The 14,168-nt window shown below is 53.6% G+C and overlaps 1 protein-coding gene across 1 annotated transcript in view; it reads right to left on the reverse strand.

Moving 5' to 3' along the window:
- The window catches only part of CNGB1 (cyclic nucleotide gated channel subunit beta 1), a 175,385-nt gene that overhangs the window by 31,767 nt on the left and 129,450 nt on the right, over positions 1-14,168 (reverse strand). Inside the window, exons 14-18 of the mRNA XM_067019696.1 lie at positions 9,462-9,624; positions 8,417-8,481; positions 6,233-6,269; positions 2,199-2,292; positions 1,498-1,534 (exon numbers count right to left, since the gene is read on the reverse strand). Of these exons, the coding sequence (XP_066875797.1) occupies positions 1,498-1,534; positions 2,199-2,292; positions 6,233-6,269; positions 8,417-8,481; positions 9,462-9,624 (396 nt within the window). The remainder of the gene's footprint in view (positions 1-1,497; positions 1,535-2,198; positions 2,293-6,232; positions 6,270-8,416; positions 8,482-9,461; positions 9,625-14,168) is intronic.

The raw sequence follows: 14,168 nt of genomic DNA on the forward strand, positions 1-14,168 counted from the left end.
CTGTTTCCCCAAATGGGCTGCATATTGGAATCGCCTGGGGAGGTCTGGAAATGCCCTGATGCGTGGGCCCATCCCCAGAGATTCTGATTTAATGGTCTGGGGTGAGGACTGTCACCAAGATTTTTAAATCTCCCCAAATGATTCCAATGTGCAGTCATGATTGAGAACAAGGGCTCAAGACCACTGCCTCTCAAACACAAACGCGCAGAGAAATCACCAGGGATCTTGTTAACAGTGCAGATTCTGGCTCAGCAGGTCTGGGATGGGGCCTGGGATTCTGCATGTCTAACCAGCTCCCAGGTGACACCAAAGCTGCTGGTTCAAGATCCACGCTTTCCAGTGGCGGCAGACAAAGGGCTGTGTTTCAGTGTTTCTCAAAGTGTGGTTCCCAGGCCACCTGCTTCCCAATGACCTGGGGAAAGGGGTGGAACCAGCCCCACGGAACCTGAGTCTGCAGCCAGGTGATCCTGGTCTTGTTCATCCATGTGGGGTGCTGACTTAGTAGGTTTCCGGCAGATTTGGGTTAAAGTTAACAGAGGATGTTTTTCAAAGATCAGGTAGGGGGCAGGCTCAGGACACCTGGGGTTAAGACACCCGGGTCCAGTCCCATTTCCATCAGTGGCTGCCTGGGACACAAACATCATTGTCATGGTCCCTATTATGGTCCCTTCTTTCAGTTCCAGTGATGCACTGTCACCCCCACTCTGCCCAACAACCCAGTGAGGTAGGTACTGTTATAGCCCCCTCTTTCTTGATTTGGGAGCCACAGTTAAGAGAGGTCACAGAACTGGCTCCAGGTCACAGAGCGAGGAAGAGGGAGGAGCCAATAGTGAAACGCAGGTCTGTGTCCTTGACCACTGAGCCAAATGCTGCCCACATACAGCCTCAGTTTTCTCATCTGTAAAATGGTCTGTCTGCCTCAAAGGGCAGGTGGAGTACCACCAGTGTCTTGAGGCCTGTGGAAGTTTGCAAGGCCAGGGCTCAGTGTCCAGATGTCCTCACTCCCCTAGACTCTGTCCCCATCATCCCTGAAGTTCTCAGGATTAGGGGTAGGAGTGATAAATAATCAAATTCTGCTGGGGATCTTAGCAGTAAGGAAAAGCTCAAAAGACACACAGTCTAGGACACATCCTTAGTGAGCTCTGGCCCCAATTTTCACTCAGGTACGTTACATTTGAGCCAAATCCTCACTGGGCGGTAACCTAGAGAGCTGTGTTCCCAGTGAGGGGGCTGGCAGGAGGGGTTGGCTGGGAGTACAGTTTCCCCAGGCCTCTTGGGGTCCTGGGGGCCTCAGTGCAGTTCCCCTGGGGCCTTTGAAATACATCATCAGGCTCTGACAACGTGGCCCTAAGATTCACAGAATGGGTTTTGCCTGAGGATGGGATGGGGCCGGGGGACGAGTTGAGAGGGAAAGGAGGAGGGTTTGCCCCTGTACTCTGGCTGCCCCCAGCCTGAAAGCATCCTGGACATTCTTATGCAACCCCACCACACACCTACCTCCTGAGCTGGCGGCCACGGCCTCCTCCTGCAGCTCCTGCAAAAGATAAAGAGGAAACCAAAGCTGTGACCATCAAGCCCTGTCCTAGCCCTGGTCCAGCCCAGCCCCTGTGGGGGGATCTACCCTCAGGATGGGCCCAAGACTAGTCCTGGCCCTGCCCGTTTGGTCATACCCTCCAGCTCACCTTCTGGGGCATCCAGTGCACACAGGAGCCCCAGGCCCCAACACCCGGACCTGTCACATGTAATGAGGGGAAATTCTCGGGCAGCCGTCTGCGTGTGGGGACAAAGCAACTAAAGCAGCCACCACGGCACTCTCCATCCGGCACCACACTTCACAGTGTAGAACTGTATACAATACTCCAGGGAAGGGCTTTTAGCCCCATTTTACAGAGGTGGCCACTGAGGCCCAGAGTGGGGAGGTGACTTGCCCAGGGTCACACAGCCACGTGAGGAATGGAGTCTAAGCCCACTGGTCCCCACCCATGGCCATACCACCCGGGGCCCTTCCTGACACCATCTGACCCCTGCTGCAAGCAGGGCCTCACAGCACGCACCACCCTGCTCACCTCTGTCCTGTGGGCGTCTCATCAGCCAAACCCCACCCCTGTAAGCAAAGGGGACAAGGCCCAGCCCCTTCCGCCGCTTCCCATCCAGGCCTCCGAGGTAGCTCGGGCGCCAGGCCTGGTGCTGCTCCATACCTGGTGTGAGGCGCCCTGGTGCTCAGTTCCGCCTACTTCACTCTGGTCCTCGCCACCCTGTGCCACCAGACAGCTATCCAGCAGGACACTGTGACTGCAAGGGGGCAGGAGGGAAGGGCTGGGGTTAGGGGTGTTAAATGTTTCCTGAACTGTGCTGAGTGCAAGGCTCTGTGCCAGGAGCTGGGGCACAAAGACGCCCAAGGATAAGTCCTCGCCCTCTTGAAGCTCCCAGCACAGGGCAGGTGGCAGATCTCACATCCTGCTAACAAGTTCCCAGTCTGAGTCACACTCTGGAGCAAGTAGCTGTGAAGGGCACAGCACAATTCTGCCTAGGAAGGAGGGCTTCCCAGAGGAGGTGGCCTGCGAGCTGGGAATAGGTAGGGAATAGTGTCCAGGAAAGGGGAACAGCAAGTGCAAAGAAAATCACGGAGGACGGTTTTGAGGAACTGTCTTTGGGGGCTGACCAAAGGGCACTGTAGAGTGTTCAAAATCTATGCCCAGCATTTCCCCTCTGAGAGTCTCCAGACTACCTTGGGGATATAGGCAGAGCAGGGAGTATGAGAAAAGTGAGGCACAGAGAGGTCAATTGTCCCGGCCAAAATCACACAGCAAATTGTCCCACATCACACAAACCTCGGACACAGACCCTGGTTTTTTCCATGCCATGAGATCAGAGCCACACTGCAACTGCTGAAGGTTTCAGAGGTCCCTGGCCCCGGCAGAGGCATACATGAGTGACGGGGGCCAGGGTGAGACTACAGGGAGGAGAGAAGAAGGTGTGCCCATCTGAGTCAGCAACCCCACTCCGCTTAGAATGGGAGTCCCGTGGCCAGATCTGCTGATTTTCAAGAGGAGCCTGAACTACACATTTTAAAGGTGGGACCTCCCCATCTCTAGATGCTGATAATGAATCCAAATTAGTAGATCTATATTAACATCTGTATTACCTATATTAATATGTCAATATCCAAAAGAGCCTGTCTCCAGACTAAATTGGGCCCTGAGATGCCTGTGTGCGATCTCTGGGTTAAAATGATGACTTGGGACCAAGGGCTGATGTGATTTTTGTGGTTAGAATTAGATTCTGCTTCCTAACGGCCTCACGCCATGCCATGGACCACTGTCGCCAAGGGGCTCACGGAGGATGCTCTTTGGCATCTGCTGCCCAGAAAACCTGAATTCCCCATCCTTTACCCAGAGGGCCAAGTCTCAGCCCTCCTGAGGTGGGTGAGGAGATGGGGACGGAATTACAGACCAGTCAGTTTGGAGCCAGCAGCCTGGGAGCAGGAATCAGCCAGCAATCATATTGTCACAGAAGCTCCCAAGGGCTGTGTGCCAGGCACCGGGCTAAGCACATGGCACGCACAGTATCTCACCAAATCCTCACCCAGATAAACCCAAGAGCCCAGCTATGACTGATCCCATTTGAGCTTAGAAATCGGAGGCTCAGAGAGGTCAGATGGCCTGTCCAAGGTCACACAGCCTGTTCCAGGTGAACCTGGATAAAAGATGGGTGTCTCTGACCCCAGCACCAAATCTTCAATACTCCACTGCCTCTGAGTGTCTGCACAGCCCCAGGTGACGTGGAGGAGGGAGGCGTGTGTTTGGAGAATTCAAGCACCCAACTCACTTTATTTCTCTTCATTGCATATGCATTTCCATTGTGAGGGGCCTGAATTGTCAGAGTCACACTCTCTACCCTGCCCAGGAAGAAACAGCTTTTCTTGAAGAAAAGGGCATATTATGACTTTCATAGCGACTGGGCACTTCAGCCTTCACAGGCCCCTTCCTCCATAAATATATTTTAAAAATTCCATTTTGTGACCGCATTCGTAAGAAGATTAATATGTTAATATTATATGTTAAAATATTCCATCTAAAAGTTCATTTTTTGGTCTGATTTTGAAAGAAATTAAAATGTTCTGGAACAGATGCAGGGACCTCCTCGGTTCTCAGAGCGCAAGGGCCCAGGAAATGAACTTCCCACAGTCCCAGTCAGAGGCTTCCTGGGGTCTTGCTCATTCTAGAATCTGGCCTGGAAAGCAAGTCGCCGGGAAGCTTCCGTTTGCTTATCTGTCAAATGGGTAGGACTCATCCAGCCTGTACTGTACAGACTGGCTTATTTGAATGAGGTCAGAAGGGCCAGTGAGAAGCGCATGGAAAAGTCAAAAAACCTCCCCATGTCCGGTGTCATCTGGATTCTCCATCTCTAAACGTTGGTAAGCAGCTTTCCTTGTCTGTAGTACTAGGCGTCCGCTTAGGAGCCCAGCCTGACCTGGGACAGAATCCCAGCTTTGTGCTTGCTGGCAGGGCACCCGTGGATGTGTGGGCTGTTATCTCTGAGCCTCAGTTCTCTCATCTGTGCAATGGGATTAGCAGTAGGAACCTTAGCACAACATCTGGCACGGAAAACAAGTGCTAATCAGGTGACAGCTGTTATCATGACTGTTCTTGTCATTATTATTATAAATCCCAGAGGAGGTGGCCTCCTGCAGGTCTGTGAATCACCCACATAGATTGCGGAACATTTTGCACAAACATCTCCAGCTACGGAGACACATGACAAGCCTTACAGTGGCCCTGTCAGCCCCACCAGGGGCTGTTTGGGCACCCATGTAACCCCAAATCATGCTGCCCCTGGTTGACAGTATGCCTGCTGCCTGCTAAGGCCCCCTCTTGACCAGCCCAGATGCAGCGGGCCATCAACTTCTGGAAAGTTCCCAAGTCCCAGGGATTTCTAAGTAGAGGATCAGACAGACTGGCTGAGGTGGGCATCCCAGAGGTCCTGGCTTTCCGAGGTAAAGGTGTGGGGAGTAGCGGTGACAGCCAGCTGGCAAGAGTTTACCAGCCCACTGTCCTCCCCCAAGTCACCACACAGGCTGTGCCCCCAAGTTAAGGTCCTCAGTGCTGCCTTCAGCAGACTCTTCACCCGGTACCCCAGCCCCGAAAGAAGGAAGGTAGGGGAGCCCTTAGGGAGAAGCAGTCACCTACTTGGGTCTCGCTGTCTTTGCTGACAAGGACGCCCGTGGTGCAGGAGGTCTGCTGGGGGCGATGGCATTCATTCCAAGCCCCGGGTCGGTGCATGCCCGTGGAGAACTGGGGGAGCCCGAGCCCAGCCCCAAGCCTGTGAGGCCAGCTCTGGAGCCAGTGTGGCTCGGGTGGCAGATGAGCCACCAATCCTTCCTTCTTCTAATCAGATTGAGGGGACGTGCGGGGAACTCTGCGGAAATGCCCCCAGGGAGGCCAGGTGGGGACCAAAAGGCTTCCGTTGCTATGAAAAGCTGAGTTGTTGCCAGCAGAGACCAGGTCGCTAAGCGACCATCTGCCCGTTACCAGGGCTTACGCGTCCTCAGTAACCCCTGTGCCTCCGCAAAGCTGGCAAGAGCATCCTTCCCCAGCCAGTGACGGCCCAGCCCACCTGTCCCACGCCTGACACCCTCTGGCCTTGGCCCTGGGATCACTGGCTCTGTCACCACAGGGCCCTCGTCGTCCCTATCTGGGGCCCCAGAGTGCCCTGAGTTTGAAGCTCTGGGTGAACATCTGTATGAGCCTGTGTTTGTAGTGTAACAGTGTTTGTAGGTAACTGTACGTATGTGCTTGTGTCTAGTGTGGATATGTGCAAGTGTGTACACGTGTGCCCATGTGTGTTGCTTGTGCACGTATGCAGGCTGTGTGTGTAAGTGCCCTGCCTACACATACGTGTGCACATAACCCATCATGTGTGGCTGTGTCTGTGTGCAGGTGTGTATGTGCGGTGCAGTTATGTGTGTGTGTGCGCCTGTGTGTACTGTGCAAAGAACATGTGTGTAGTTAGTGCGTGAGCCTGTGTGTGTGCACATTGGTGGTGTTTCAGCTCAGGAGCTGTAACATATAAAGGGATTTGCAGACCTATGTGTTGGGCATACGGGTTTGGTGGCGGAACAGCTCAGAGCTCTACAGTCTACACAGAGGCAGGTGAAAGCAGGGGGCAAATAGAACTGCACTAATGCAGCCAGGCAGCATCTGAGGTCTTCATTTAGGGGAGGGGCAGTTACCTGTTAATGAGAGCATCCTGGCTCTGGAGAGGCCTGGAGGGTAGAATTAGGACGGGGTTACAGAAGTCATAGTTTTGGCAGAAGAAATAACTTCCCAAGTCAGAGGTGCATATGGATGGAATGGACAACCTTTGATAGGTTGTGAGCTCCCTGTCATTGGGGGCAATCAAGTAGCTGTGTGGCCTCCTGCTGAGGATGGAAAGATTAGAGGTGAACTGGGCAAGCGTGGACTCAAAGTAGATAACACTAAACAGGCTTCTAGCCCCCAAATCCTATGCGGCCTCATGGTTTAACTCTTTCCTGACTGAGACTAAAAGTGACCCTCAGTAGGGATGAGAAGACAGGGGACTTTTGATGGAGCACTTACTCCACACCAGGTCCTACCGCATCCATTCTCACAGCCAACCCTCTGACCACTCAGGAGGGGTTGTTATCAACCCCTCCCCCCATTTCAGAGATGTGGAGGCAGAAGCTCTGTGCCCATCTGCCACTTGCCCAGGTCACTCTGCTGAGAGAAGAAAAGCTTGTGCTCCTAACACTTGTGATGCTACCTCGCCTCAGGCCATGGCGGAAGTGTACGGGCCGGGGGTACCACAGAGGGCAGAGTGACAGGTACAGGGTAAAATACAAGGGGGATGGAGCAAGGGGACAGGTTAAATCATCTGGCCTGATCTGTTGTACCACAGCCACCACGCTGTTCCTCCTGCCTCAGTCTCTGCACAATGCAGCTGCCAGCCTGTGTCACTTCCCTGCTCACAAACCTTCCATGGCTCCCCCATTGCTCCTGGGAAATCAAGTTCAAGGCCTTCACAATCTAGCTCCACCACCTCTGAAGGATCATCTCCCACCCCTTCCACGAGCTACACTGTCACCCTTCCCGGGACATGCGGGCTGCTCGCGAGGCAGCAGTTCACTCCCTCCTCCTTGAGACACTTTCCAACTGGGCCTCCAGGCCTCACACCCTTCTCATTTCCCTCACCCCCCCCATGGGCGCCTCCCCCTCCTTGGTCCTTTCTGGTTCCTCCTCATCTCTTTGACCTCTGAGCTGGCATTTTGGCCTCTCCTCCATCTACACTCACTCCCCGGGCATCTCCTCCAACCGCACTTTCATTCCGTCTATGAGATCAGACGCCCGTCTTTACAGCTCTGGTCCAGGCTCCCACCCCCTAACTCCACTCAGGCATCCGTCACCTCCACGTGCATCCACCTCTCCATCTGCCCTCTGTCCAGCCCACACAGCTCAGCATCATCTCCCTCTTAGTGGTTTCTTTCCTTACTATTCAAATATATTTGACATATAACATTTTATAAGGTGTACAACATGCTGGCTGATACATTTGTATATTATGATATGGTTGCCATGGTAGCGATAATGAGCAAGCTATCACATCACCTAATTATCATTTCTTTTTAGTGGTGGGAATAATGAAGATCTAGTCTCTTGGCAAGCTTGATTATAACTTTTAGCCGTTTCTGAGTTCCACTTTTAAGCTCTTACTGTAACTGAACTCTTTTGTGTGTTTTGATGTTGAAATTTTTATGGATGTGGACACAGAATCAACCATTATGGATGACAGAGCTGAATCCAGGGCAGCCTTACGAGGCATCAAAGGCAACCATTGGGGACCGACTGTTGGGGAGGGTGTGAGGGACAGAGACAGCTCTGCGCCTTGGCTTTGTTAACCACACGGGAGAGCTGGGCGCCCACTGCACGGGTCCATGCATCCTTCCATGCATTCAGCCAACACTGATTTGGTGCCTACTGTGCTAGGCACTGTTCTAGGCTCTGGAGACATGGCAGTGGAGGCAACAGACAAAAATCCCCAACCTGTGGAGGTGCATTCAACATCTGTACATGTGAGTGTGGGTGGCGTGGAGGTGGTCGCTGAGTATTAGGTACTATGAATCCCAAGGTCATTATGAGCACAGTGGGGTCCCCCAGCACCGCCTCAGCCTTTCTGGTCAGTGCCCAGCGGAACTGGGCACGGAACAAAGGGAGGAGCTCCGTGAGCGGCAGAGAGCATCCTCACCCCAGAAGCCCTGGCAGCCCCTCCCTGGGCCAGCCCTCAGCCAGGGGCACGGGTCCTTACTCAAGCTCCTCCTCCTCCTCCTCCTCCTCCTCCTCTCCGTCCTCCTCCTCCTCTCCGTCCTCCTCCTCCTCTCCGTCCTCCTTCTCCTCTCCGTCCTCCTCCTCCTCTCGGTCCTCCTCCTCCTCGTCTTCTTTCTCCTCTTGAATCTGAGGCAGCTCCCTGAGTTGAGGTCAAAGGCAGGAGGTGAGGTTGCCTGTAGCTGTACCCCAAATCCACCTCCTGACCCCCATTTTCAGTATGATGGACTGTGACCCCCTCAGAGACCAGACCTTAACTTCCCACCCAAGACTTTAACTGGGGAGCCCTGCCTGAGCAGCCCCGGCTTCTCTCTAGCAACAGCGCTCCCTCGGTGCATCAGGGGCTGATCCCGGCCCCCAACTGTCCTGGTGCTGACCCTAGGTCAGCCCCTGATCCTCCCTGGACCTCAGTTTCCCCATCTTTGCGATGGAGGTCATGAGCCTGAGGACCTGAGGCCTCCTGGCTTGAGCAGCTATCACCCAGCTCACAGGTGGGAACTAAGATCGCTCAGCCCCTGCGGAGGGTGACCCAGACATCACTACCACGGTTACACATTCCCTTCCCCGAGGACCTTGCAACTCCCTTCCGGAAATGTGTCCTGCAGGGGGTACACACATGCACATGCAAGGACTTGTGGACAAGAGTGCTCGTCGCAGAATTGTTTATAATAATATAATTTTGGAATCAACCTAAATGACCATCAAGAGCGGACAGGTTAAATACATTCTGGCACATCCATATGATGGAATGCTACGCAGTTGTAAAAAAAAAAAAAAAAAAGAGGGTGATCTCCACGTACTAGATGTGGAACGATCTTAAGGTACACTGTTGAATGAATGTAGCAAGGTGCAGATAGGTCAGTGCCTGTGATATGCTATCTTTTGTACAAAAAATGAAGGGAATCCATGCTCATATGTGCTCAGATGGGCCCTGGAAAGGTACAGAAGATGCTGGCAGCCACTGCGTCCGTGGGGAGGGGGATGGGTGTCTGACGGGAGGGAAAGGGAGGAAGAGGCAGACTTGGTCCCCGCTCTATGCCCTTTTATACCTTTGGGATTCTGTACCATGTGCCTGTTATCTTCCCAAGCACTGTTTTTTTCAGGGCTTTCTCTGGCTCCCACCTGGGCATCTGCTGCACCACCTCGCTCTCCTCTTCATCAGCTGGAGCTGCCTCTGAGCCCTGTGGGCTGCTGCTGACCTCCTGATGCTCATCCTTCTCCCAGTGAGGGTCAACATCTTCCAGGAGGAGGTTGGGCTCCTCTTGCTCTCCCGGCAGGATGCTGACTACAGGGGACACAGGGTGTGGGGGGGAGAGTGGGCCTGGGCCTCTGAGTCCCCAGGACCACACGGGGAGCCTTGGCCACCACCAGCTACACGCCAGCTCTCAGCCAAGCAGCAGAAAGGGCACCGCTCTCAGTGGGACTGTTAACAACCAGGTCAGTGCTCAAGTGATGGGCTGAAGCCCACGATCACTCATCCTGTCTCCCTCCGTTAGTTTTCCCTCTCTTTTTCCCCTTGAGACAGAGCTTCAGTTACAGTTAGTCTTGTTTCTCACCAGAGCCTCCTTGGAGGTTTGTGCAGAAGCAGAAACTATGCTTCCACCACAGCATTGCAGGTGATGCCAAGAGACCCAGGCTCGAAGTACACCCTGCCGCATCCAGGTGCGGTGGCCTGGAATGTCCCGAGGGATGCAGACAAAGCTTGCCCGCCACCTGTTCTCTAGATGCCACCCCCTGGTGACAGCGTACTACATGCCCGTAATCTCAGAACCTCCTTCTGGGAGTCTAGGAAGACTTCCTCCTGGACTAGAGACTCCAACCTCCAAGGGAACTTGACTTTCTCGTGGAGATGGTCTCACTTTCAACATTTCTCCACGTACCCTGGTCCCTGGCAATGAAAACACTTTGGGGCTGTGACCTTGGCAGAAGTGGGTGCAGAGGAGTCTCATCAGGAGCCTAAGCCCACCCCAAGACAGGAGGAAGGTGGAGACTGCCTGGTAGCAGGTGTTCCCAAAAAGCTCCAGCAGTCTTGGTGACCTTCAGGCCAGGTATGAATTACTAATGGCGATTTTATTTTTTTTATTTATTTATTTATTTTTTTTTAACATCTTTATTGGAGTATAATTGTTTTACAATAGTGTGTTAGTTTTCCCTCTACAACAAACACTAATGGCGATTTTAAATGGAAGCTAGCCTCAAGTCTTATCCTTTGACTTTGGAAGTTATTGTTCATGGTGTAGACTAATAATATTAATAATAGTAATGGTAATAATAACAGCAGCAGCTACATTTATTGAGCATCTACTATATGCCAGGCCCTGTGCTAAGTGATTTACATGGACTAACTCAATCAGTCCTCACCTTTTGAAGTGGGAATAACTATTATCTCCATTTTATTTTCCCTCTTTTATATCTTATTCCCCATTTGACAGGTGAGTACGCTGAAATGCAGGTTAATACCTTCTTTTACGGGGTGCTCCCCACGTGCCAGGCATGGGGCTGTCTGCCTTCCAAGAGTCACCTCACTCCCCACTCCTGCCTCCTGGCTTCCAGTTACCGACGTCAACCCTGCCTCACAGAGGAGGCTACAGCCTGCCCTCCAGGGAAGCCTCCCACATGCTTCCTGAGCTACGGTCCTGGCTCCCCCATCCCTACAAGCAGCCCTGGGGTTTGACCAGGGAGGATCCTCCAACTGTGGCCCTGAATCCATTGGTGGGACATACATGTCATAGGTATGTGTCGTTCTATGTTGCCACTCAGTAATGTTGCAGTGTCTTCATCCTGATCAGCCCCTGAGGGTTCAAGTTCCTGCCTGACATCCAGGTGACATCCAGGGGACAGAATATCCCCTGGCCTGTGAGCTCATGAGCTTTCATGGCAACGCTGCCGGGTAAGAACACTACTCTCCTCCATTTTATCGATCAGAGAGGTTGAGTGACTTGTCCAAGGCCACACAGGATGCTGGAAGCAGTGCCAGGTCCCCTGACTCATTTCCCTGGTGCTATCCCAAGTGACAAACATGTCCCAGGAGCACCTCCCTGCCGTTGGTGGCCACTCCGTAACAGGCGCTGGAGGCCATCCTTGCTTGCATCCTTGCTTTCCCTTGCATTAACCCTTTCTTTTTAGGTACTAATTAGTGAATAGGCATTTTATAAACACTTCCTCCTTTCATCTTTGTGCCAGGCCTGTCCCCATTTTACAGCCAAAGAAGAGGATGGTGCCGGAGGGTACCAGCCAGGAAGGGCAGGCAGGGGATACCAACCCCTGGGCAGGGCCCTTCCTCCCGTCGAGCTCCCAGCCCTCTCTGCAGGCATCTGATTCACAGCTCTCCCTGCTTTTCCAGGGTCCACCCAGGTCACAGATGGGGCTACGATGCACCACAGGTGCTCAAACTCACATGGAAACTGCTGCTTCATCCAGGGCTTAAACTTTACCCTGGAGTCCCTCACGGGCACACCAGCTCCCGCACAGCATCCTCTCTGCCAGCCTAGGATGGCCCTCAGGGCAGCTGAATAGGGTCCTGACCCCGGCAGTGCAGATCAATAGCCCCATATGGGGAGGGAGCTGCTCTTTCTAGGAGCAGCAGGCAGGAAACCCAGGAGCATGGATTCTAGGCCAAGGCCCCCGTCCGGTCCCTGGGTTGCTGGCAAAGCCCAGGCCTTGACTCGAAACCCCCATCCTCCCTGGCAGGCCTGGGTCATGCTACCCACTCCCTCCGCCTCTTCCCGGTCCAGACTCACATCTTCCCCCATCTGACCCCCAGGCACTAACTTCTTACTAACTGGTATTTCTCAAAGCACGGTCCTTGCCACTACCCCATCATCAGAATCATCTGGGGAGGTGGGTGCTTCTTGAAAAGGCAGATTATCAGGCTCCCACACTCTTCAAATGGAAAGGTCTGGGCATGGAACATCCTTCATAGTTCCCCCCAGATGTGGCCTGAAGTTCAAGAACCCTTGTGTCAATTGCTTTCTCTGCCTCCCACGCTTGCTTAACCTCAGAGTAATCTTTGTGAAGTCACTGCCCTGCTCAACCAAACTTCAATGGCTCCCCATTACCTACAGCCTCGTCCTCTAACATCAGGCCCCAACTCTTCTAGTTTGACCTTCTGCCTCAAGGTCTCTGGGCTCCAGATTAGCTGAAGTGCCCACCTCTCTCCCTGTACACTCTCACCTCCAGTCATGTGTTCATTTTATTACGTCTACCAGCTTGCCCTCCCCTCGCTGCCAGTTTGAGACCTCAGGGGTCTCAAACTCCAAGGCCTATGTAGCCAGGGAGATGGTGCACATGAGTAAAGTGGAGGGTGCCACCTGCCCTCAGGTGGCAGCTGCCACTCAAGCTGTCCTCACAAGCACAGCTCGATCTTCCCAGTTTTCAAGAGAAGCCAGATTCTTCTATGCAAAGCCACCTGATTTTTCAATGTCGACAGCTAATTCTAATTTTTAAAATCACTCCTTGCCCCAAATGAAGACATCTGTGGAGCCAGCTGGGACCCAGGGCAACTGGCTCAGGACCCCTGGCTAACTCCTTCCGGCAACCCCAGTACCACAGGCCATATTAATCCACCCACTTCTCAAACCTAGGGACTCACTTTAGCCTTATCTGAAGCAATAATATCATGCGATCACAGGTTTGATGTGCTACCGTATGCTTTTTAATGTCAATTAAAGCACGTGCGGCTGTCCACTGGTAGTCCCCAACTCCTTGAGTGGGAGAACATAGCCAAGCCTAAGGAGATCCTCTTCGGGGGGGAAAAACTGTGTCCCCGGGGGGGTAGGGGGCGCTGAGAGCGCCAGGCACCATGCCGAGGGCTGTGCCGGCGGCGTCCTCTCAAAGACAGTCCCCGCGGGCTTTCCCGCAGCCTCTGGTGGGAAGTCCTCCTGCTGTCTCGCCTAAATCCCACAGGCTGCCCTTGGCTGGCGTTCCCCTTGCTCAAGGGGACAACCTTGGTCTCCGAGAGGCAGTTCTGGGACTGGATCCCCCTCACCCTGCCTGGGATTATTGGGGGCGGGAAGCAGGGGGTTCAAGGAAGGTAGGGGGGGTCGATGGCCACCTCATCCCCTGCCCTGCAGGTCTTCTCTTCAGGGAACCCTTCTTTCCTTCCATCCATCTGTCCATTTGTCCATCTGCGCTCTCCCAGGCTCCCCTCCCTTTTGTTTCAGAGGCCTCCAGCTGCCGCCACCCCTGAAACAAAGGAGAAGAGAGAAGGGTGGGTGGCGCGGGGTGGACAGGCGGAGGGAATGAATGAGCGAAAGAATGGGGAGGCTGGGGGATGGAGTGGGGGCGGGATACTCACCCCTCAGGGTCACCCTTGTGGTGGGATGAATAGTGTCCCCCCAGAAACATATATCCAAGTCCTATCCTCTGTTACCTGTGTGACCTTATTTGGAAATAGGGTCTTTGCAGATGTCACTAGTTAAAGATCTCAAGATGAGATCATGCTGGATTTAGGTTGGGCCCTAATCCAATGACTGGTGACCTTACGGAAGACAGGAGAGGGAGATTTGGCAGCCACAGAGGAAAAGGCAGAGATTGGAGGGCAGCTAGATGCCACGGGGCACCAAGGATGGCCAGCAGCCACCAGAGCCAGGAGAGAGGCCTGGATTCAGAGCCCCAGAAAGAAACAACCCTGGCAACACCTCGATTTTGGGCTCCTGGCCTCCTGAACCGCAAGAGAATACATTTCCGCTATTTGAAGGCACCGTGTGTGGTCCTTTGTTACAGCAGCCCCAGGAAACTGACACACCGCGGTTACTGGCCCCGGGGCTGAGTCCGCCCCATGGCTGCCCCAGGCCCCACCATGACCCGCAGGCTCCAGGCACGCAGGGA

Source organism: Kogia breviceps, chromosome 18 (genome assembly GCF_026419965.1).
Source record: "Kogia breviceps isolate mKogBre1 chromosome 18, mKogBre1 haplotype 1, whole genome shotgun sequence".
In the NCBI taxonomy this organism is placed as follows: Eukaryota; Metazoa; Chordata; class Mammalia; order Artiodactyla; family Physeteridae; genus Kogia; species Kogia breviceps.